This window comes from Embiotoca jacksoni, unplaced genomic scaffold (assembly GCF_022577435.1).
Source record: "Embiotoca jacksoni isolate LCO1_2020_lvr unplaced genomic scaffold, fEmbJac1.0.p SCAF_78, whole genome shotgun sequence".
Classification (NCBI taxonomy): domain Eukaryota; kingdom Metazoa; phylum Chordata; class Actinopteri; family Embiotocidae; genus Embiotoca; species Embiotoca jacksoni.
The window spans coordinates 112,501-138,127 of record NW_027185434.1 but is presented as its reverse complement, the minus strand read 5'-3'; the positions used below and the strand labels follow the sequence as shown (position 1 = coordinate 138,127).

General features: G+C 42.1%; 1 protein-coding gene and 1 long non-coding RNA gene across 2 annotated transcripts in view; one reads left to right on the top strand and one right to left on the bottom strand.

The window, feature by feature from the left end:
- The window catches only part of LOC138215611 (uncharacterized), a 33,375-nt gene extending 20,336 nt beyond the window's left edge, over positions 1 to 13,039 (top strand). Inside the window, exon 3 of the long non-coding RNA XR_011179743.1 lies at positions 12,829 to 13,039. This is a non-coding gene — a long non-coding RNA (uncharacterized lncRNA). The remainder of the gene's footprint in view (positions 1 to 12,828) is intronic.
- vax2 (ventral anterior homeobox 2) lies at positions 1,927 to 24,859 on the bottom strand. The gene is made up of 3 exons (XM_069177852.1): positions 23,887 to 24,859; positions 19,333 to 19,520; positions 1,927 to 6,440 (listed from the first exon to the last, which is right to left on the bottom strand). Exons 1-3 carry the CDS (start codon positions 24,119 to 24,121, stop codon positions 5,946 to 5,948), a joined length of 918 nt encoding a protein of 305 aa, XP_069033953.1. The 5' UTR covers positions 24,122 to 24,859; the 3' UTR covers positions 1,927 to 5,945.
- Positions 24,860 to 25,627: the final 768 nt, after the last annotated feature.

The window sequence follows — 25,627 nt, the reverse complement described above, 5'->3', positions numbered from 1 at the left end:
TAATTGGCACCCCGCAGGTCAATTGTCCCGGCTTGGAGAGGTGCCCCTCACTGAAGTCTGGGCTAACAGGGGGATGTACTGTATGAGTGTGTTACCTTTACAGACTTTGAAAAAGTTAGGGCTTCTTTGCAGATAATTCTTCACACTGACATGTAATTTGGTACGAAAGCATCAAAACAGGATTCATGCGACGCATCTGACACGCAGGATTCAGAGCAGTGATGGTGAAACTATATTGGAAAAACTAATCGCAATCATTTGTCATGACTGACTGATGAAAATTAACATTATATCATTATGAAATACAAACATTAACCGTTTGAAAATGGAATGCAGAAAAAAACATCAACAATAACTCTTATTGTGAAAAGCAGCAGGATCAAATATCTCAATAATGAGCTGAGTTTTACTCATTAATGATGTCACAAAACCATGATTATATATTTAGTTTATTTCATGCTGCTACTGTATAATTCTGATGGCCTGTTTCTTGCTGTGCATGCAGGCTGTTATAATTGATGCACCAAATTATAATTCATATCTACATAAATACCTTGACTGACCTGCAAAAAAACTATTAAGTAAGTATTGTATCACGAGAGCATGCTACAACCAGTTTAAAAGAAAAATAGCATTCTTCTAAAAGCAGAAAGACTTTGTGATATAAGCGTTGCAGGAGTTAAACTCCTGTTTCTTCACAGAGCCAATGGGAGTTTGTTTTTGTTCGAATGCATCTCACTTCCTGACTGCAGGAACACTTCCAGGAGTCTTTTTAGGAACTAGTACTTTCTTACAGTCCAGGATCCACTGTCAAAGTAAATTCAGTAATAAGGTTATGGTTTATTATTGTTCATATGGTAATCAGCTACTCTTAGACATTGGATTTATCTCCTCGTGATAATTTTCTCTCCAGAATCGAGATGCAGAGTCTGTCAGAGTTTTGTTAAAGCCTTGATGCCTTGATTGAATGTGGGCCAATCAACATGTGTATGGTTCCATAAACTTGAGTACGAGGTCCAAAGGCCACCGTTGTAATTTGGACGGTGCTCTTTTTTTGTTGGGTTTTAGTCGTATTTACTGAAATATGTGTAAAATGTACGCTCTTGTGAAACTGACTTTAACTGACCAATGAAACAGGACTTTTTGAGGACTGTATCCTGTGTTTTCCTGGAACTTCCTCCACGTTGTGACTGCAACATAATATTTAATATGATTAATTTTTGATAACTGCAGCAGGTTTTGTGTTTTTCTGAAAGTATGTGGTGTTTTTGGTGTTGGTCACTTATTAATCATATTTTACACAACAAATAACTTTTATGCTCAGTTCAAAATCATTGTGGAAAAAGTATAACATTGAGTCTACTTTAACGTGAGCACTTTAATAAGTTGTAAATAAAAGTTGTCACCAGCAGTCGTGCTGCTCCTCCACTAGTTTGACTTTCAAATAAAATGCTTATTTTTGCAATTAAACAAAAATGTCAGCTCATTTCACATTTTGTCAAGTATATTCTCAACCAATTAATGTCCCAAGGGCATGTCAATGTGTCTCACCCAAACCAAAACATAATTAAAAAGGGAGGAATTTACAGGCAGCGGCTCCTGAAAAGGTGAAGCGCCCACCGCCTGGATGTTTTCGCCACACTGAAGGGAGGAGGCCAAGGTTTCTTTTAATAAAGCTGTCAGCGAGCAAGGGAACGTCCAGAGTCCTCCGACTGAATAGAAAGACCTCAGACACGCAGATGTCAGTCTTGTTTGTAGATTTTGTTGACTGATTACAGAGACACTCATATTTTTACTGACTTTTGCAAATTGTGAAATGACTTTCTCTTTCTTGATTAGGTTTTTAAAGCAGAACTATCCACACGTTAATGTTGGATTTTTGGCCTTGTGGGAGGAGGGGAAAATAAAAGAAACAGAACACAGGAGGCAAATTACATAGACATATATTTATATGCATATGAATAAAAATACATATACATATTGTACAATATCTTGGCCGAGCGTGAAAACAGCTCTATCAGCCCAGAAACAGAAGTAAGCCTCTTTAAATAAGTGCAAAATGTTAATGAGACAAAGAATTGTAAAGCATATATAAAGTCTTTTTTCTGAACTTTCACATTTTGTTCTTCCTGTTAAAAATCACATGGAGCAGACATGGAGATTACTTGTGCAAAGACCCATTTATATATATATTTATATATAAATTTATATCTATGTACATAGAGCTTGTTCATGAGAAGTAGTAGCTGGTGCCATTAGCTTGACATTAAGTAAGTTTTACTGCTCAAAGAAAAGAAGTTAGGCCCTATGCAGGACCTTGGCTGTGCATAACAAAGAAAAGTAAGCGGAATCAGTTTGTTTGTTTGTTTTTTTCAAATGAAAGAAACCTTTCCACACAATCTCAAAAGGACTAAAGAAAACCAGGATGCAGTAACGAGAGCCGTGAGGAGGCCTTGAAACGTTTCTGAAACCAGTGCGAGATGTCACAGACTGCGCACAACAAAAGCAACGCTGCCACTCAGCCGGCGCGAGAAAGAAAACCGTCTGAAAGAGAAGATTAAGAAAGCAAAAAAACAAACAAACTGCGGAATCAAAAGTATAAACGAAAGGCTTTGTTGAACTGATGCAAGGCTTTACAACGTTTCTTTAAGTGGCATCTCATTTCTGTGACCGTTTCCCTCCCTCGAGCTGAATCCTCCTTCTACTGAGCTGAGCATACAATACAGTTACTGCAGATTTACATTACAAAACATCACTTTACTGTGACTGAAAATGGAGTCGGTGCTGAATCTCAATGGAAATATGGAGTGAGAAGATTTATTTTTGTGGCCACTGAACCACAAAAAAATAAAAACCCTTTCTTTAACACAAAACTCCTTTCATGTCACACTGGCTGAGAAAACGAGCGGTTGTAGCTAATTAAGAGCTCTTGTATTCACTATCTGGTGCAGCTAAAGTCAACAACGCAAAAATGTGAAACAAAAATTAAAATATTCCAGAAAACAAATGTGATCTTATGACACCAGCAGTTGAATGAAAGGACCTGGCTGCTGCGGGTAAACACAAATAAGACTTATGAAGGAGTACGCTGGGCCTTTACACGAGAAGAAAGCCTCCTGACCTCTCGGCTCCATCTCTCTGCTCAATATTTGATGCAGCAGCGTTTCAATTATGGATGGTGCTTATAGAAAATAATACATTGTTCAACAACAGCACAGGTGCATCGTTGCTCTGAGGCGTGGGCAGATAACAAGGTTTCTGCAGCGCAGCTCGGGTTCTGAACACAACGGCAACAGATCAGCAGCCCCCAGCCGCTGCTACACGGGTGCAAAAAGGCCCGGCGAGCCCACAGACGGGGAGTTTTCATTGGCTGAGGTCACAAACCTCTCCAAGAAACGCATCCGCAGCTGGGAACCGGCTCGGCTGTCTTAAACCGAACCTGGTCTGTACTTGTAAGCGCGTTTCTAAATTGATGTCAGGATAGTGTCCGTTTTTTTTTTTTCTTCTTCTTCTTTTTTTTTTAATACACGTCAAACTACCTCCTCCGTGCTTGAGAGAAAGGGATCGTGGTGATGAGGGGGCGGGTGGGTGAGGTGAAATCTAGACATGAATAGATGCACGGAAAAAACAGACAAGAGACAGGAGTGAAAAGGTGGCGATAACTCATCTGACACGCACAAATTGAGTGCAAGCTGCTGCGAATGGCAGGTTCTCACAGGTGAGATTTGATTTTCTTTGGACAACAAGGAAACGCAGACAAAAAGAACCAGTGGGGAGAAAAACAAATTCTTCCCGTCACTTCCTTCTTTCTGTCCAGAAGGAACTTAACGTACAATTAGCCTCAGATCAACCACTAAAAAATAGAAACTGCCATTTATTTTGAAAACAATTGTGGGATTTTCTGGCTTTAATTCTGAAAATCACCTTTTTATTGACTGTAAACCCTGACTCTTACTAAAGATGTTGATGCTGGGAGAGGGGTTATTTCAGCCTATTAATAAGAAATAAGTGAAATGGATTAAAAAAAATAAAATAAAAAAAGGAGGATGTATAACAACCTACAAACATAAAGTGCTTTTAATGAAGGGCAATCGGAGCAGATCTCTCCGCTTAAGAGAAGCTGAGGTAAAGTGTAACAGGAGGTGGAGCCAAATGTCAGCGCTGGTATCAAAACAGGAAACAAAGTTAAAGAAGTAGAAGCCATTAAGAGGCTTCGCTTTCCTCTCATCGACGTGTGTAAAACATTATGGAGATGATGGCCTGCTGACTTACGTTTTCAGAAAAATAAAAGACAAACTTGAAAAGGAAGATTAATAAAACGGCAAATCCTACAAATTTCATCCCCACTACCGGGCTGCAACTAATTATTTTAGCTATTGATTGATCCGGCAAATTTTTTTCTCAAATAGTCTTAAAGTCTATGAAATTTTTGAATACATTTTCTGTCGGTGTTTTCACAAGTTTGTGGAAGACTTGCGTGCACATATTTGGTTTTGTGGGTCCAATTTGACATCTTTTACGTCAATAATTTGTGACCATTATTGTCACTATATCTGTAAAATTTTCAGCAAAATTTGGAAAAGCTAGAGCGGATAACAAACGAACAACATCCAAGAAGCCTAAAGACAAAACTTGGTAAAGAAGTCCACTGAGGAACAAATACAACCATTAGATCAGGGAGAAGTTGCTTAGTTTGTTTTGATGCTTGTAAAACGGCTCGGTGCTGCAAAGCCTTTTAATTATTAGAGAAATCCCTGTTCTTGTGCTGCCTTCACTGTATAACTTAAAGAAAAACAGCAAATCATCTAGTCTAGACCCAAATAACATTTAACTGACTGTTAAAACTGTTGCAGATGAATTTTCTGTCCAACTCATCAGCTGAAGTTGCAGCTCTGGGCCCGAGCTCGCTTGACGAACAAGATCCAGAGCAGAAACTCAGCCTGACTTGTGACGTATGAAAAATCTCTGCGTCTGATTCAGCAACCGAAAGTGTGACATCTGTGAATCAAAGTTAATGTGGGTTCCCGGGTCTGAGCCTGACCTGGACCTGCTGCACTGATCGGAGGAGCCGAGCGTGGCACCTCCAAAGCTTCATCCATAAATGCTTTGGCAGACTCCAACTGGCTTCCTCACACGACTCGTCTCCGTGTTCACCTTCTTTTACATTAAGCTATCGGATGTAGATATGCGATTTCTGTACCGTTTGTCCAGATCCTACCACGTACGTTTCATACACAAACACAACCAAATAAAGAATTTACAAAAACTACAGCTGGACATTGAAACTGACTGACATCAAATGCTACGATTCTTTTTTTTTTTTTTTTCAGTGTTTCTTCCTATTGTGATAGCACATCAACTAAAATCAAACATGGCCACTTGTACAGGAATAGAAATGTGTACATACTGCCCTCTTTGAAATACCACTCCTCTCATTCAGACACCGATTCAATCTGAAATATACATGTCAAGTATTTTTTTTTCCTGAACAGTAAATGAAGGCCTGTATAGAGAAGAATCACACACACACACAAACTCACTGGACAAAAAGTGAAGAGTCACTTAAAACCACTGCAAAGAGAGCGGTGTTAAAAACATCTGTCTGTCAGGGGTCACGCAACACACAGCATTTCTGCAAAAATTCACAAGTTGTTTTTGTTTTTTAGTTTTTGTTTAGTTTTTTTATGTGGGAGAGTGGAATCATCACTTTCCACCACATCAAGTCCTTTTCACCATTTTGTGTCAGTGTGCTGTGGCACAAAATGGTGCCGCAAAGAAAGCAACCCAGTCGCTTCCTTTTTCACATTTCTTATAATTCAGGGTGCTTCCTTTTTTCTTTTTTTGCTGGTCAGTGTCAGTCAGGTGGTTGGGTGGCAGCTGACGGAGGACAAATGCTCTCACAAAGTCGACTCAGACCCGTTGTCCCTGCAGGAGGAACACGTTACTTAAGAAACCGTCTTCTTCCCGCCCAAATCAGCCTCCTTCCTGTCCAGCCGCATGTACGGCTCAAACGCTGAAGAGCCGCAGCCGTAGGCGGACGTCAGTTCGTGATGAGCGCCCCCTAGCAGCGGCATGGAGAAGCAGAGGGAGTGCGGCGGTGGGACGCCGAGCCGCGGTGAAGGGGGGGTGCCGCCCAGCGAGGGCAGCGAAAGCCCGAATGTCGCCCCTTGTAGGGAACTGGGAGGAGTGCTGCTGCTGATCCCGGGGGAGGTGGAGGAGCCTCCGCCCGGGCTGCTCAGCAGGGAGCCGTTCGGGTGAGTCGGAGGCCCCAGGAGGGAGTTGGGAGGCGGGACGGGGCCCGACAGGAGGCGGCCCTGCTCCAGGAGGCGCAGGATGTTGCAGGTGGCCAAAGACTCGGACGTGGACATGGAGCGCTTGTCCGAATCCTTGGTGGTGTCCTTCTTCTGTTTGGTCCGGCGGTTTTGGAACCACACCTTGACCTGCAGCGACGCACACAAACACAACATTTGTCAGTAAACGAAGAACACCAACTCAAAACAAGAGTTTCAATGGCGGTCATAAAAACAATGAAATCCCTTTTAGGGGAAATTTCAAAGCATCTTCTGCTAAAAGTGTCTCAAACTTTTGAGCTTTCAATACTTTTCCTTTTCCCACCACTGTAACTTCTGTAGATGTTTAAACATGCCTTTAAATAAACTCGTGCAAAAGTGTAGCATGTGTGTGACTGACTTCTTTGAGAACTCTGCTTGATGCATATCCACAGTGCAGCATGTTGTGTGTTGTGAGCAGTAAGAGCACGCGACACCTTCGTGGTGAACCGGTCACACGTGCATTAATCAGTGCAGAGATGCTGTAAATCTCCTGGAACCAGCCATCGGATCAACTCTGATGTTTGTTCTGTGCATTTGATCATGGCAGCTCACACTTTACCTTCGCTCACACTTCATTGCTCTGAAGCGCTCCTATGGGCACGGACTGTGATCTCAGCTGCACAGCAGAGAGGGAATATTAGTCAAATCACAGCGGAGACAGAAAAACAAAGACGTGTCCTCTTGAAAATGTTAATGTGGTCTTAGAAAAGAAAAAAATAAAAAAAATTGTTAAATATCATTAAAAGACTGATAATTGTCATGAACATCTACAGCATCGTCCTCTCACGACAGCAAACAGGAGTTTCATCACATGAGTCATCACGCCACAGAAAGCTCGGTGAACTCCGCCTGTCCTGGTCTGCCATGTTTAATTGATGAAGCGCAGCGGAGCTTTAATGTATAGCGTGTGGTTGATTCAGGGTGGGATGTTGATTGGAGGGCACGGAGGGGTCACGGGAGATCGCTGTATGGAGAACCACCTTCGAGATGAGTCGCGCACATTAAAAATGTAAAGCGGCCCGACCGCGATACAGCGAGCTCCGTGTTTCACTGGATCTCAGCGCGCTGTGTTCAGGGGCAGCGGAAGAATTTAACTTTTGAAACTCGTAGTGACCTTGTTCTGTTACACAGCTCATGTTGAGTGATGACAAAACTACAAGGAGTCAAAATCCTTTGCAAAAGCAATTACACATGCAGGAAAGTTAGGGAAGCTTCTGAGACCGGTAACTAGAGTAACTCAAGTTCGAATAAATTGAGCTAATCCCCAAACTTCCTGCAGACGTCCTCCCAGATATACATGTAACCCTGCATAATAATCATACATTTATTTCAAATCAATATTTTAGGACGGAAAACTTGTGAAATGAATTATTTTACTGAATTGTTCCCTTTTTCTCGTCTTTCCTGCAGTTTTTCTTCAGATGTGAGTACAGGGTTAGTTTCAGATACAAAAGCTACAATCAGAGGCTCCTCACCAGATACGCAATTAGTCTTTAATTTATTATTTCAGATTATAAAGCAATTAGAACATTTGAAAGTGAAGATATAATACTGAAGGTTAATGTAACTGAATTGCATTTAAAGGTAATTATTACTTCTTCTTTTTTTTTTAATAAAATGGCAACCAAAGATTATTTTTATAAATAATGAATCTACAGATTGTTTTTTGTTTTTTTATAAACCGAGTCGTCATTGGCCAGAATTTATTTTTTCAAATGTTTCTTTTCCAAAACATGTTCAGTTCACAATGACATCAAACTAAGAAGAAAAGTGAATCCTCACATTGAGTCGTGACATTTATTGACATGTCAATATGACATGACATTGTGACATCACAAACTTACGGATGTTCAAACGGCTCGTCCAAACAACACAATTTATAAGATAGGATCTTTAAATATTGTAATATAAAAAAAAAAATCTGTATTTTTTCCGTACAATGAGACAAAGCACTTAAAGTAAGTAAAGTTTACTGTCTTCAATACGGCTTATTCAGCATTACATCAGTAGTTATTTACACAGACTTTCCATCCGCCTTGTAAAGATTTTTCGTAGAAATCCTTTAATCTAATCCCTAATAAATGGGGATCGGCAGCAGACGACTTAAAAGGAAAGTCCTGTAACAGCAGAAATGCGTAAACCTGTAAAGGTTCTGTACTTTACTCTCACAGGGGAAAAAAACTTTCATAACACGCACAAAACAAATGAACAATGTACAATATAAATACAGCTCACACACCTTTAAAAGCTCTCACGTGAGCCACTGCTCTACACGTTACAGCTTTCAAAGAGCATTTTAACCTCCTTCTAGTCTGAACTTAACTCCCAGAACCCCTGAAGTCCGTCGGGCTGCTCTTCAGTCACATGTTTGTGTTTTTACAGAAACAACCAGCTCAAAGAATTACTTCAGAAAATAGAAAGCGTTGATGCAGAGAGGGAGAACAGAGTGTGTTTTGCAGCTAACTGACAGTTCTAGTAGATTCATCTTTCTCTGATTATGTCCTTTATTTTACTCACCGGGACTTTAAAGCTAAAAAACAGAGGAAGCTTTTGGCTGCAGAAAACATGGATTGTTGAAAACTTTTGGAAGTTTTGTGTCACAAACTTTCAGGTGAAACCTGAAAACATTTGCCATCGTCTCTCTCCCCTCATCGTCTTCTAGCTTTCCGTTGTATGTCGTCTAAAAATGACTCCAAAGCAGCTTGGAGATTCTTCTAGTCTTTAAAGGAAACCTTTAACACCGTTATCTTCTAACACACACGAGCTGGCGTGACGAGGAGCGCGCCTTATTGGGTGGTACAGTTTGTAAAGCCAGACTGGGCTGTTGACGCGCTGGTAATCGGGTGGGATGGCGTTAAACACGGTATCACTGCACCGGACAGGCAGCTGGAGGCAAGTGAGATTGTAGTTTCAGCACGTAACCACGACACAAATAATGGGATCGGAGAGGATCCCACAGCTCAGAGAGGAAAACTGACGCCAGCAAGTCTCACTGCAAAGACCCAAAAGAGACAGGGGGGGGGGGGGGGGGGAATCAGCAGAAGTAGTGATCTGTGTAGCTGCATCTCCTTCCTCTCCGTCTAGATTGCTTCCTCGTTAGCTCACACGCTACCTCTAAAATCTCTCCATGTATTCTACTCATGCGCCGACGTTTGCCAAGCGGCCACATCCCATAAAAGGCTTTTACTACGGATGACAGTCCTGACCAATCCCTTCCCTTTATTCCCAGCGCAGTGGGTGTGGCTCAGTCTTCTGTTCACATCGCAGTCCCTCCAAACCATTGCCAGGGAAAAAAAAAAATATATATATAGGGTGTGTGTGTGTGTGTGTGTGTGGGGAGGGGGGGGGGGGGGTTTGCTGGTGTTTTACAGGGATTTTATGGGGGGGGGGGATGATGAGAGGAGAAGAAAGCAAAGCTGCCTTTGGTACAGCTACACTACTGGATGAAAATCCTTTTTAATGGGATCCAGGGTTCAGAGCTGGGGCAGAGATTACCGAGGGAGATCTGGATGTGACGTGACCTGCATTTGCCCCGGCTCTCCCTCTGCACCCGCCCCGATGCACTCTGGCCTGCTAGGGCGCAGCGAGGACCCGGGTGGGGGGGGCTAGGACCGGAGATGGCAGAACCGGGCCGCCGGAGGGAAGGAGGCAGGGAGGGAGGGCGGGAGGGTCGCAATGGTAGGACAGAAGAGGGAATTTTAACATCTTGAATTGGTGAACTCCAGTAGAGGTCAGCTGCTAACAGAGCGGCAGGTGAACTGGGCTGAAGGTAGAAAGGTTAAGCCAGATCAAGACCCGGTGCACAGATCATATGTGTTGAATATATCAGATAAGCTGTGTTTGTCCCAAGTTAAAGACGAGCAACAGGAGAACATTTTGTTTAGATGTGTTTATAGATCTTTTTTCTATCAAATTATTGTGTCTTTATCACTTTGTTTTCAACCACTTGGCCTCCCTGCTTCACGCCAGCGCGATTAAGCTGGACCGGCCTAAACTACGATGATGGAAAGCTTTCACCAAAACATCAAAGAAAAAAAACACACTCTCCTGTGTGTATGATGCCGACAATGCGGCGAGAGAAATGCAGGATTGTGGCGGTAAAGTCTTTAAGAAGGACACTTGGTGACTCTTTCACACTTTCCACGACCCCTCCAGCAGCTCGCTTCTCCCATCGTGACCCCACTCAGACCCTCTGATCCCAAGCATGTGACCAACACACAATGAAAACACTTTTTCCGTGGAGAGTGTACCAGGCACACCAGGGGCCATTGAACTGTATGTAACGCACCACTGGATACTCAACTATATGTAATGTAATGGGCCAATGGCAGCTGAGCTGTATGTGTACTCAGCTGTGCTGTATGAAGGACCGGTGGCTGCCAGGACTTACTCAACTGTGTGAGAAGGATCAACACAAAACCTCCTCCCTGCTTCTATTGATGATACCATTATCAATTAGTTATTCATTAAAATGATAATGTTACTGGTGTCATATAGTTTAAGAAGGCCCTTTGACGGACCATGACTCTTTAAATATAACAGTTATCCTCCCAGAAAATGGAATTACATTTTTTTATTTAGACACGTAACTACAGAAGAACAAGTTTTCACAAAGCAGACTGAAAACTAAAGGCCAAAATGGACTAATCACATCCAAAAGGGATATTTAACAACACATTTAATAAGTTAAAGTCTCTCAGGTCATCTAACTATTGTCTACTGGAAGTTTATTTCCTGTCTTTGCACATAAACTTTAGAATATTTTGCTTTTGTTCGCCTTGTATTTGTTATAATTTTGATACATGATGTCACATGCTTTTATTGTGAAGGACTGTGGAACTTTTACTTCAGATTTCAATGTTTTGTGGAGTTTGAAGCTTTAACAACCAAGTCATGAAGTGGTTTTATTTCTACATTTCCATATCTACTAAAAATTATTCTAATTGTTGGCACTGTAAAGTTTGTTTAAACACATTTATAGTAAAAACGTGTTAGAAGCTGCTCGAGGGACCTCAGTATTTTTTAAATCTGGGCTGCAGTCCTATCTGAGTTAAATAAACCAGATTAAATCAATAAAACAGCCCACATAGACATCGGCCTTGTTGCTCGAGGGCTGCAAGTAATGAATATTTTCATTATTGATCAATCTGCCGATTATTTCTCACATAATCGATCTGATTGTCTTTAAAATGTCAGAAAATGATGACAAATCTTGAGTAGGGTCCAAAAAACCCGACGAACACTTCCCAAACAAAAAATATTACGTTTATTAACATGGAGGAGTAAAGGAAACAGAAAATATGCTGAATTTTAGCCTTTTTTTATTTCAATAAGTGTCTCAAAATAATCAACTCACTGTGAAAATAGTTTGTGATTAACTTTCTGTCAATAAAATCATCCAGTAAACGACTAATCTTTGCAGCCCTTCCCTCAAATCTAAAAAAATTAAAAAAAACTTTGTGTTGTATTTGTGTGTTAAAGTATGATGACTCTGAAAGGAGGAGTCTGCGGTGTTACGTCATCACTCCTCCCTCCGATGTCAGGAAGTCCAACATCGCCGCTACAAGTCCTTTTCCGTGAACACGTCCAGCATTGATGTGAGCAGAACAAAGCTCCTCTTTCATCCTCTTCCTCTTCTTTCTGTCCTCATTACCCGACCTCTGGCTCTCTACCTGCCTCGCCTCATCTCCTTACTCTACAGAACTGGTACGATATCATCATCGTCATCATCATCACATTTCACCGGACCTCTAAATCTCCTGTCGAGACAGGTTCAGCGAGGGGTTAACCCTTTCTTATAGATATGGCTGTCTAATCCTTCTTAGCACAAAAGCACTTGGGACTGTTATGAGGCCAACCTCTGTCTCTCCAGGCCCCTCCCTCCTGTCCTCTGTCCTCTGTCCGCCCTCTCCCCACCCGGCTGAACCCCTCCAGGTGTAGATAACAGCCTCTACCTCATGTTAGAGATGTGCTGCACTCAATCGCCAAAAAACCCCAGTCAGCAGGGGGTTGGATGTGTCCATGACTTTTCCTACATGTCATCCCGCAGTCACATGAATTTCCCATCAGCCTCAGCAGAAATCTGGGGTTGTGTCTCAGACACGCAGCCTTATGATGCCCACATCTCTGACTGAACCAGCAAAGACATTTATTTATTTATTTATTTAAATATTTTTGGGGGGGAATTTGATTTTGTTGCCACAGCTGGCAAAAGCAAGCATAGCTCTCTTTTATTCTGATATTTGATGTCTGAGCACACAACATGTATTGCATGTCTGTCCTCTGCTGCTCCTCCTGGAGGCTTTTCCTTTTCTTTTTCTGTGAAAGGAGGTTTTGAGGGAGTTTTCTGAACTGAAGGAGCGATTTTACAACCATTTAATGCAACTTTCTACTTCATGTTAATTTGAGACAATATCTACGTTGCAGAGGGAACTGTTGTACTTTTTACTGACTACAACCAGCTTAAGTTAATGAATAATGTTTCTCTGTTTTCTAGAATATTGTGTTGGGTGAGGACACGCTGGCTGCGTTACACGCTCGCCTGGCAGACGTCACAGAACCGCCGCACCCTCACCCTCACCCTCACCCTCACCCTCACCCGCACCCTCACCCTCACCCTCACCCTCACCGCCGTCTGGACAAAATGGAGGTGAGACTGAAGTGAGTGATTGCGCAAGTGAAAACCTCTCGTATCCAATTAGGCTGATTTCCTGTTTCCACATCAGGATTAGATGTTGCTCCGAATGTTACACACACACACACACACACACACACACACACACACACACACACACACACACACACACACACACACACACACACACACACACACACACACGAAAGGAAGTCAGTTCAATCGGAGACAGTGATTAAAGACAAACACAACTATGACTTAATTGCTGGTATGTTCTTCTGATGATGTCATCAGATGATGAGATGATGTGACCCTCCCTCAGGTTTCCTCCTGACCACCAGTGAGTTGGACAGAAAGTCCTGTTTTAGAGACACGATGCTTCAGTTTTAGGTCACTGCAGAGTAAAGAGGAAAGACTTTACAAGTCCAAACATTTTAACTGAAAGCACAAAGGCAGCAAGTGTCCGTCCGTCCGTGTGTGTGTGTGTCCGTCCGTCCGTCCGTCCGTGTGTGTGTGTGTGTGTGTGTGTGTGTGTGTGTGTGTGTGTTGGCCTCCCTTCCTGTCCCTCTGTCTGTCCAGAGTGTGTACAGTCCCCTCAGTGTGCGGCCGCCTGTCCGCTACATCTGCCTGTCTCCACGTCCCGGCCCGGTCCTCTGTGCTCCAGACGAGTGGCCAGACGCCGTCTGTCTGGGCCGTCATGGAGAACAATACACACAACGAGGACATTCAGCGCCGGCAGACACGCACATAAACACAAGTTGTGGTCTTGTCTTGTCTCCGGTCAGCTCGCAGAGGAAAACGCAGATACTGTCGGGGATCGGTGAGACGAAATCAGATTCACCTGCAGGTCTGGTAACAAACAAAGAAGCTTTTAACCAGGAAAACGTGGAAAATGTTCCGTTTTCTCGGCGTACTTTTGCACTAAATCCAGCCTATAATAAACACCGTTACCCCTAAAATAATGTTTAAACTATCATACTGTCTGTGTATCACAACGTACAAACGCTTCTAGATGCTTATCAGTTACACAAGCAGGTGTAACTTCTTAACAAGGAATTTAGATTTACCTGATTTCATAAGAGGTCACGCAAAGGTCACTGAGCTTTTACAGAGCCTGTCTTTATATGGCAGCCTGCCACAGGGCTTGTAGTAATAATAATAATACATTTTATTTATAAATCTATTTCAAAATACTCAAAGACACATTACACAACAGGTGTAAGCAGCACAGTGCCACCTGTGGAGCCTGACTCCTGACCCCTGACCCCTGACCTCTGACTCCTGAATTCAGCATCATTTTGAAGCCGTGACTAAAACTGCTCCTGAGGGAAAAGACGGCAGGCAGGGCGAGAAAACCACATGTGACGCTGATCTTTGCTGACTTGCGCACCTGTTAGAAGTCGCTGGTTTCATGCTCAGGTGGGCGTCGCTCCCAAATCATATCGAGTAAACTCCAAATGTGTGTTGGGCAGCGACACCGGTGAGGCTCACTCCCACCCGGGTGAACACTCTGACACAGAAACATCCGATCCAGTTGTTTGTCGCCGCTGGCCTCCGGATGCTCTCTGAATATCAGCCATAACAAATAACAGCAAACGTGTCTAAACTCCCGCAGATATCGACATTTTCCTGAATATAAAACAAGCTCTGCTCTGTCAGCAGGTCGCTGCTGTGTCGCCGTCGTTTTTTCCTCGAGTTGATTTCAGATATTAATAAAACCAACAAAAGTGAAATGAACACACGGAGCTGCTGTAATAACAAATGTATTATAATTCAGTCTTGGATAAAAAAAATAAATACTTTTTTACCTTCTTAAACAATAACGAGGTCACTTTTTATTTATAAAAAACTTTATTTTAGAGCAGAAGGAAACCGAAGGTTTCACTTTAGTGTCCTGCTTTAATTGTTTTAAAGATTTTTTTTTTTTTTACCATTCTGGCTGTTTAACATTTTTGACATCGAACCATCTGTTTTTAATTTGCGTCTTGCCCAAAATCTAAATAATATCATGTCCCCGAATCTCTTTAAATAACAAAAACCAGATAATAAACACGGATATCTGTGCATTGCTCCGCTTTACATTAAAGATTAAAGACGATTTCAGCGCTCCCATTTCCCTGCAGGATTAAACCAGTTTAAAGTAGCACAGCAACCATTAAATCCATGGCATGTACATTTATCCCAAACATTACACCACATTCAGAGACATACCTTCACAATAAGAGCTGAAACCTCTGGGAACATCCATGAGTCCTCTATAAACTGTATTCATCCAAACTGATTCTAAAGGAGACTGAAACCAGGGAGCTTTCTAGTTTTAGTGGAGGTTTTTTTCACTCTGTGTGTGTGTGTGTGTGTGTGTGTCTGTGTGTGTGTCTGTGTGTGTGTCTGTGTGTGTGTCTGTGTGTGTGTGTGTGTGTGTGGACCACCCCTTCCTGCTGTGTTACCCTGTAGCGGGGAGCCACCTGCCGGGATGAAGGGAGACCTCCGGGCCGGTAAGGGATTCCTCTGTAACGCGTTAGGAGAGTTATCGGCTTCTTCTCGCGATGCAGAGCACAAAAACACGTTTCAGCACGCGCGTTTTGGCCACTTGTATGGGCTCGAAGTTTAAAGATAAGGTTGAATTATCAAATGAACATAATTTCTTTCATTCATTTCAGTCGGAATTTAACGGGATTAGAATAAAACTATGATAAAAAAAAAACAACAACAACTGTTTTGCGACATGAACGTTGCACGTGCGAACTTTGCGCATTTACAAATTTTACAGGACGAAGCAAAAAGACTCAGACTAATTTAAATCTTAAAGATTTACTGAATGGTGTAATCATGTTAACACCAAATAAACACGAGGATGGATTCACTCAACAACAAGCTTCCTCGTTAAGAATCGGCTCCACCACCTCACACATGCTGTAAGTAATTTATATTTAATCTGGATTGCCTTTTTTATAGAACAATGTTTATTTGTTAGATTTACGTTTGGCTGTTTGAGCTCTAATCAAGAGGAAGGTTTTGGACACGTAATTATGAACAATAATCAGTGTTTCAAGACTTAAAAAAACAAAACGTTTGGGCGAAAATACATTTGGAAACTACCATTTAAAAATAGCAAAGTTTCAACATATCAGTTTATATTTTGAAGATCTCTGGCAAGACACTTTGGAGACACGTGAGCGTAATTATTTAATCAGAATCGTTGCTATCAGTCAATGAGCCGGTTAATTTGAGGAGATTTGGCGAAATATTAATATTAATATTTGTGTTTCAGAAGAGTTTCAGAAGAGTTTACAAGTTTATAAATTAAAAAAGGGGCCTGATGCTTTAATTGTGCTCTGAAAACTTCTAGAAATGTTTCTTATAAGAAAAAGGAGTTTGTTCCACATTTGGATTCAAAATAAGTGAATTTTAAAACTTTTCCAGTTAAAAATCCGACGCAAGGCTTCATGTGTCAAAATAACATGAATTGAATGAAAGTTTAATAAAACGCAGAAAAAAAGTCTGATTTTATAGAAAAAAATACTTTTACAATTTAAATTGCTGATTTAAATTTTTTGCGTTTTCAAGTTAAAATCTTGATTTGAATTTCTGCCTGTTGGAGGTAATGATTTCCACAAATGCTCATTTTCAAGAGACAAGAGACTTGTTTTCCAAATAAAATCGAAAAAAAAAAATAACCCCACGAAATTTCAGGGCCTTTTGTTGCTTGGAGCTAAACCGCAGCATCTCTTCTGCCAACTTCCAAACCACCAAAAACCCTGTTTCTCTTCCAACAGAAGCCGCCTCGCTTTAAAACGCAGCAGTAAACACCTGCACGAGCGTCTGTTCATTTTTTTTTTTTAATAAAAATGCCACATGTAGATGGATTTGTAGATATTTTGCTATAATGGAGCTGCTTTTAAGGCCGGCGGTCTTAAATGTGCGCATGAAGAGCCAATTAGTTTCAAGGAAACACGTGAAAACCTTCATCTGAACTCACAAACTTCAACCAAACACCGTTAAATCACCTGGAAATCAGACAGCGGCCCAAACAACACTTAACAGGACGGAAACTTTGAGAGCTCCCATCTCCCTTTTGTGATTGATTAGCCTTGAATGACGCATTTGCTTAAAAACATGCAGCCAAATAAAGAGCTGATAAAAAAGAAGACAGAAAAGTCCACTAAAAGCCTTTCGATCAGCTTAAAAGCTGCTTCAATAGCACGTAGCATTAAGAAACGTCCCCGCCGTGAGTTCAATATTTAACATCATTATGGAGGAGACTTTTAGTATTTACATACTGAAGGCGGGACAGTTTCAGACGGGGTTGTTTCAGCCAATCCTCTGCTGCTGCAGCGTCTCCTCAGCAGCAGCAGGAAGCGGAGGCCGTCCCATTAACACCCCGAGAGTCGGCGCTAATGAGGGCCACAGTGGCTGCTCTGTGTTCCCACAGCACGCACACACACACGCGCACACACACACGCGCGCGCACACACGCGCGCACACGCACACGCACACACACACACACACGCACGCACGCACGCACGCACGCACACCTCCATCCATTTTTTTTAAATGATTTGTGTGTCCTTCCATGTTGCAGTTGGTTTACCGCCCACAGGGATGATGCGTAAAGTTTCTGTGTTTTTAGTTACAACAAGTGGTGATTTTATTCGTGTCATGCGCAGAACAGCCTCCTGCTGTTTATCTGCACCGGCTGTTAAACATTTAAATACATGCGATACATTTGAAGCATATTTCCGATATACTATTTTATTTCGTGTTTTATTTTGGAGGTTCTCCAAGTGAGACGTGTCACCAACTCCAACATCCTCAGCTGTGGAGACACGTTGTATTATCTAGTAAAGGTTAAATGTTCCAGAGAAGGTGTGGCGACGCAGCCATCTTTTTGGAACTGACTGCGGCTCCGATATTAAGAAATCTGTAGGTTATTAGTATCTGTAGGCTTTCAGTCAGATAAAAAAAACATCCCATTCAAAGGCCTCCAGCAAAATACATTTAAATAATAATAATAATAATAATAATAAAAACATTTATTCTGTAGCCATATTAAAATGCTTTATCACGAAAAATCTGAAAACTCAAAGATACAAATCTTCTGTACAAAGTAAACCTACGCGATGTTTACATTAGTCATATTTTTATTTATTTATAGAGCTCATGTTGGTCGTCAAGATGTTGAATTTCGCGCTTTAGTCAGTACTTTGTCCAATAATCTGCTCCAAATCATTTTGTTTCATGTTTCTAGATGAAATAAAAGAAAACATAATTCTACGTCAAACACTTAAAACGATGCTCCCATCAGTCCGTCTCGCGCTGCTTTGTTCTATATGGACGCTGCTCGTGAACACAGAGGGGGTGGGCTCGTGGGCTTCAGGAGGATTTGAATCGCGGGGTCCTTGAATGAGTGTCACGAATTGTCTGCAGTGTTTACAATATTACAAAACAATAAACAATAAATATTTATTTGCTGGAAACACATTTTCTGTTTCATGACTTCTCTGTTTTAATGAATGGTATTCAGGCTTTATATATATGTTACTTTTTAATAGGAATATTAATTGGATGCAACAATAAGGGCCTAAGTGAGCTCTTATGTCACACACATGCAGATAGTTCAACCTCACAGCCCCAAGATGAACACTTCCTTTGTGATGATAATGTTGACGGACTCAGAGCTGTTTTTGAGGCTCTCTTTGGCAGAAATGTTTTAATATCCTCCAAATGTTTATGTAAATGTAGGCACATTTTTTAAGTTTCTAAATGGACCCATTGATGAGGCCTGCAGAAACACCCTGTCTGTGTAAGCTGGTAGCCTGAGTTGGGCCTAATAGGCTTCATGCTCATTTCAGGCCTGTATTGTGGGTTCCCTCAAACCCCTGCTGTCTGTTTATTGGTGATGTGCTTGTTTGATTGATTCTGGTTCCTCATGTGCAGGATACATTCAAATTAGAGATAAAGGCGCCTGTTCAGTATACATTTAGTTTTATTTTGGCCTCATTTTGTGAAGCCAGCTGTGGATGTCGCTATTTTTTGAGGGGGCGGGGCAGCTGGCTCCCTCCTCCTTTCTGATTGGATAAAGAACCAATTAAAGCCTCCACACTGTGACCAAATTGCTAAAAAAGTATTTGGCTAATGCTGTTGGCAAACAGCTGCATGGCCTGCAAGGTGTTCACCAAAGGACACAAATAATGGCTCCTAGAAGTTACATGTTGGCGAGCAAGTGGCTAAAGCTGAAAACAAATCTTTTACGGATGTTTTGTCATAATCCTCCTAAAATATTTCAGGGTATAAATGTTCTGGTTGAGTTAGTCTGGATCCCAAACATCCGGTCCAGAGCCGCGTGCAGCTCGCTCCGGCTCTTACCTGCGTCTCGGAGAGATTCAGCTGCCTGGCGAGCTCGGTGCGCTCGCGCCCCACGACGTACTGGCACCGCTGGAACTCGAGCTCGAGCCGGTACAGCTGCTCCGCCGTGAAGGAGGTCCGCGTGCGCTTGGGCCGGTCCAGGTCGAGGCCCTTCGGCAGGACGATCTCCCGGATGGTGCCTTTGGCGTCTGTCCGGAGGGGAGGGGAGGGGAGGGGAGGGAGGGGGGGGAGACAGGTCTCAGTTTGTTTTCTAGCGACGCTACTGATTGTTTACAAAAAAAATCAGGAAGTAATTGTTTAATTGAGGCTGTTGTTAAATTATTAAACAGCTTCAGGGTGTAAAAATGGAGCTAAAGATGTGAATCGAGCTACTTTCCAGCAGGTTTAAGCACCATAAACACACCTGTGTACGGCCGGTAAGGTGCCCAAATGATGGGACATTAATGAGGGGGGAGATCGGCTGATGGTTCTGGAGGAAACCACCACATGGACGCGCCGCGGGTTGGCTTATTTTTATCACCAGAAAAGTTCAGTGTTGTTCATAAAGACGTGTGTGGAAAATAACAACAAACTAATTAGGCCAAACACTTTCGGTTATTATTATTATATTCGTGGCTGCTTTAATAACAATGCCCTGCTACTATAATTAATTCCTTCACATTGTGTAAATTTATGAGGCTAAATATTTGTCCTAAAACAACATTTAAACTAAATGAAGTGTGTAAAAGTTCCTGACAGCTACATGAATGTGTGCTGTTGGTCCACCGGTCAGAACCACAGGTCAGGTTCTGTCTGAAATACACATTTTTTTAATACATGACACTAAAGTTCAAATGAAAGGCAGTAAATAGAAGCTTTGCAGAAAGAGCCTTCATGAGGACGTTATAGACATTTAGCCAATTAATTCTGTTTCATACTGGCTGACTGTAAAAACGGTCTTTTACATGTGGAGCTGCACAGAAACTAGTTGGAGGACTGAGCTTCATTCTGTTTCCACTCCAAGTAATCGGGCTGCACATCATTATCTGCCCACTGCAGCAGCATCGTGTGCTGCTGGAACAAAGTAGCATTATTGGGCTTTTTTCCTTTTCAGGGGATTGTTCGTGTTTAGGTTTGACTTTTTAACATTATTGTGCTTTTTATTCTATTTCATTACGTGTTTACTTTTCCTTCAATGACGAGCTGTTTGCTATTATTCTGAATTGCTCTGTGGACAATGGCCTCCTTGCAACTATACAGTTGGTTCTTTCCAAAGACTGTCTGCAAAATAACAACACATTTATGATTGATTTGAAATCCAAGGTGGTGTAGAGAGTTAAAAACATAAGTGAGATATGTTGGCTAGAGATAGCCTGCCTTTACACTCCGCCCAGAAGCTCTAAAGACGCCACCTACTTCAAAAAATTAAATAAAATCAGACGTGTGTCATGATTTTATTTCTGAGACTCTCCTCCAGCGCTGCACTATCTGGGTTTGTTACACTACAGCCAACAGTATTTGTTCGTATTTATCACTTTGAGTGGACGCGCAGGCCAGACAAGAACTCCTCTTTGTCCGGGGCTTTTGAACACATAAAATATGCAGTTCAATAAAATATGAAGAGCTCTGAATTAAATATGAAACAAAACCGATTGAACCGAACGGCCATAGGAAGGCCAAGGCTAACGAGCAGCATAAACACCGCGTAAAAAGTCAAGTCGTATTAATGAGCCTATTTGTGTGGCTGAGAAGTAAACTGGACTCTGTGTTTACGTGTATATATGAACGTCATTTGTAAGCGTGGTGATGAAAAAGTACATAAAACACGTTGGACCGTAAATACAGCAGGTGTGTGAAAAGGAGAACCGAGACCAAACGTCAGTTGTTTCTATTTTTCCATGACAATTCAAATCGTTCATAAAACGCAGTAAATTCATCACTAATGTTCCCTTCACGCGCTGATCCGTGTTGAACACGTATTTCAATCAGGACGCTGCGCAGCTTTCCTTCAGTGCTTGGTTAGCCTCCAGGCCTCAGCCACAGAATAAGGTCTCCATCTTTACGCTGCCACTATGGCTTTGCCTATGTGTCGCCAGGCAAACGAGACTCTTCACCAGAATGGCCAACACCTTTCTAAAAAGAAGCTCGAGGATATAGCACGACGCAGGTACATATATCTCCTTGAGGAGCCCAAAGCCAAATAACATCTCAAACTGGAGAGAGAAGCCGAGAAGCGGCGGGACGCAGCGCTGCTGACCTCCCGGTGACCCCGGCCGCTCCGAGTAAAAACACTCGAGCTTCAAAAACACGGCGTCACACTGCACTCACTCTCCGTTCACTACCAATCGTGTAGTATCTGAACCAGAACCGGCTCACATGCCCTGCAGGCCACTTCCTCCTCAGCTGGACGCCAACAACGACTGTATAGAACCAACTAATAATAATTACACACACATCTGTCGGAGGGGTGACACAAACTCAAACATCTAACCAGGCATCTATCTGATAAAGATCTAGAAATTAAAAAATAGATATCAGTATTCCTGCACTTCGACTGGAGTTGATTGAAAATCCAAAGAAGCAGGTGCCTGTAGTTTAAAAAATAAATATATATATATATATATATATATATATATATATATATATATGATATTCATTCACGTGTGTATTTTCTCCGTCGTCGTTTCTCCCCCTCTCTGCGTCCTCTACCGTTTAAAATGCTTCTTTCATTTTACTGCTCTCTGGCTAAACGTGCTGCTTCTGCGTGGCACAGAAAACCTGCACGACTCCACGTTCAATAAGACGTACAACGAACCAGCCAGCAGCCGTCGTTTGTGGGAGAACTGACAGGCCGACATATTGATTCTGTCCGTTTACACTTACACACCACTTCAAAAATATTACACCAAAAAAAACAGGTGCAATTTAATTTGTATACTTTTTCTCTACGGAGTTCTGAATGGAGAGAAACCCTGTAGTCTGCTGACATTTTTCTTCTTGGAAAGCGTCAGAAAAAAACGATATAATACGTGCAAGAAACTTCACGATGACTCAGCTCAAAATACTCCTCATATTATCTTTTATAAATTCAGATTTTTTTTTTTTCTAAATGAGTTTATACGATTTTTTGTTTTGTTTACGTGCTGAAATCATTGAAAAAAATGACCTACATGTAAATAACCTTAAATAACCCACCAGTCTGCACTGATATTAAAGGCCTATACATGTTCTTTTATAGTGGAACCTGAAGTTTTCCTGTGTTGTATCTTCTTGCACATGTAACACACATTTACTGTGCAGTTTTAATTTTAAAAAATGTCATCAGCAAACATAAATTAAATACAAATATTTCAGGCTTTTTAAATGCGTACAGTGTCTCCAAAACAGCCCAAAATAATTTACAAAAATGTAAGAATAAAAAATAATGACAACAAATATTTAATTTTTCTACGAGCGGTCGCTGATTTCATAAAACATCTACATTTTCAGTATCTTTGAAAATCCTCGGTGTCACTCAGAGACCTGCAGGCGGGCGTGGACTCACTATAATGTTGAATTAAATATTATTCTGGTGTTCAATAACATGGTGCAAAGAAAGGCAATCAGACCAGTAACCCACACACACACACACACACCACACACACACACACACACACACACACACACACACCACACACACACACACACACACACCACACACACACACACACACCACACACACACACACAGACACACAGACACACACACACACACACACAGACACACTGCTGTATAGTGGCTGTTGATGGGGAACTGATGTGTTTTTTCTCTATTAGCTCATTTGTTGTTAAAAGAAACAGTTTAAGAGGGTTTTCTTTTGTTTTCTGTGTTTCTCAGGTCTGATTTCAATCATTGGCACACAAACACGCTCTAAAAACAAATATACATGTCATATGTAAAAGAATAAATACGAGCCAACATTTCATTGAAGTTAAACGTCAATGTTTTTAATATGGATTTGGCTTATTAATTTTTTATATTTTCATATGAACAAAGGAGCGGCCCCAGCTGACACAGCCTGGTCCCATCAATAATTTGCTGAAAGATTGGATTTCCCATTTATTTAAAATAATATTAAAAAGTGTAGATTGGCTATATCTGCTGTTGGTAATCATTAAGGTGAAGTAAAAGTTGTCTGTTGTTACTAGAACAGCTTTTTGCATTTAGTCCTTCCTGCACCAGAGGTGTTGCACTGTCATACACTTTGTCTGGAAATTAAAGTGTTTGTCAGTCCAACTCTCAAAGTTTTGAGTCAGTATAAACTAAAATGAATCTGTTTTTAAGGTTCATAATATTTTTAAATGGACATTTTACTTTTTTTTTTTTTTTGGTAGCAATATTATTTCTGGTCTCCAAACCCAAATATGTGTTTCTTTAATTATTGTAATTGTAATATATGTCAGAGGAAAGCAGATTAGACAAGTTTAATGTGATAATTGTGGAATAATTTCAGTTTCCTGAAAACTCTCCCAGATTCTCGGGCTGCAGTTTTACGCTCAGAAAGAATGTCTGTTTGTTTGGTTCCGGTCCACTCACCCCGAACTAGAATCCTCCGACAGTAGTCAGGGTCCACTCCCAGAAGTTTGTCGTGCCCGTCTTCGCTGGAGGAAGTCGGGGTGGACGCGGAAGTCCCCGGGGTGTCGGTGGAGCTCTGCACCGGGGACCGGCTCCCTATCTCGGCGCGGCACTTTGTCTCCATCCTGTCCGGACACAGCGGGTTGGGTCCACAGCGGTGGTTCCCATCGCCCATAGTCGTGGCCTGATCAAACATCTACAAGTTGCAATCTCTCTGATTATCTCTCCCTCCTTCCGCCGCTGCCGCTCACTCTTCTCGCTCTACTTTCTTCTCCTCTTTGCAAATGTTCTCCAGAGACGAGGAGAGCATGCCCACCTCTCCCTCCAAAAAAGAAAAAGAAAAGTAGATCCAGTTACAAAGGAAGCATGTCGTCCTGCAACCGAACCGGGATGCGCTTCAGGTGTGGCGGCATGACGCACGGTCCGGAGTCCAAAGCAAAGCCAGGGGGAGTCGGCTTGGGGGAGAAAAAGCTCGGGATCCTGTTCTAACTATAGTAACAAGGAGGTGCGGAGGAAGTGCATGGTGCAGCCTGCCAGGGACAAGGGGGCAACAAGATGTATGGAGGAGCGGGGAGGTGCCTCCAACACACTCTTACTGCTCAGCCACGGGGAAATAAAGTAAGAGGCGGCGCGTAAAAGAGGGAAAGACAGCAGCGGTCTCAGGTCACCGTCCACGAGCTGGAAGGAAAGTTTGTCCGAAGCAGCAGCCTGTTACTTCACTCCCGGTCACATCGGCTGCCTCTGCGGCTCCTGGACTGCATGTTGGCGGTGGTGAGATGGCCCCATAAAGGGGTTCGGTGGTCTTCTGGAAAAGGTCTGTGTGGAGGACCCTTCAGGAAGGGACTGTCAGTGGGAAATGCTCACGTTTGCTCACAAATACAGTCGCTTGTTTTTTATAATTTGCTGTCGATTTGCACCGTCAGGTCTGCGCGGGGCGGCTGATACACCCTGCCCACACTAGCAGAGAGGGATGTTGGTGTGTGGATAATGTTTGTGGTGACACGGTACTCTTTACGGAGGCAGGAACCCCACACGTCACTTCCTGGCTTCGCAGGGTCGTCGCTGATTGGTCCGCGGGCAGGGCACGTTTTGACAAGCGGATGAGCGGCGCTGCAGACCGGGATCAGGCACAGAGACATGAGACGATGGTTGTGTGCTCTGGAAACAGCCAAACGCAGCGCTGCCCGCCTGCCGGGTTTCCCCGCAGCGCGCTCACACGTTCTTTAGTTTTGTTTTACGGCCAAACTTCGAGCTGCTCAGAAAACAAAGGAGAAACAGCTGAACCCAAATTACCCAAAACCTAAATTACGTTCAAATCCTGTTCCTATTTATGTGGCTCGGACTTATTCAGAGGCCTTAAAATCCCCAATTATGATCTTAAAAACAGAAGTTTAATAAACGTATCACCCATGTAAGCTTTTTGTGCATTTATGATATAGAAAAATATTTGATTTTAATAAATACTGGATATTCATGTTCATAGTAGTTCCACAGAAAGCCGTTAATTACATTTAAGTGCCTTTACATAAATATTACAGCTATATTCAGCTATATTTCATATTTATTTCAAAATGTATTATTCATTCAAACAATCTGCGAACACCTGACTTTCTTTTTTCCATTTAAATCAACGCTTTAAGGACAGCTGATTCCCTATATTGCAAAATTGTGAAGTAAAATTTGTAACGTTTGGCTATAAAAA

What these genes read in the sequence shown, in the direction of transcription:
- vax2 (XM_069177852.1), bottom strand. Translation starts at nt 24,121, where the DNA reads ATGTTTGATCAGGCCACGACTATGGGCGATGGGAACCACCGCTGTGGA. An exon ending in TCGGAGGATTCTAGTTCGGG is followed by an intron (nt 19,521 to 23,886) that starts GTGAGTGGACCG and finishes CCCTCCGGACAG; the next exon opens with ACGCCAAAGGCACCATCCGG. An exon ending in TGAATCTCTCCGAGACGCAG is followed by an intron (nt 6,441 to 19,332) that starts GTAAGAGCCGGA and finishes GCGTCGCTGCAG; the next exon opens with GTCAAGGTGTGGTTCCAAAA.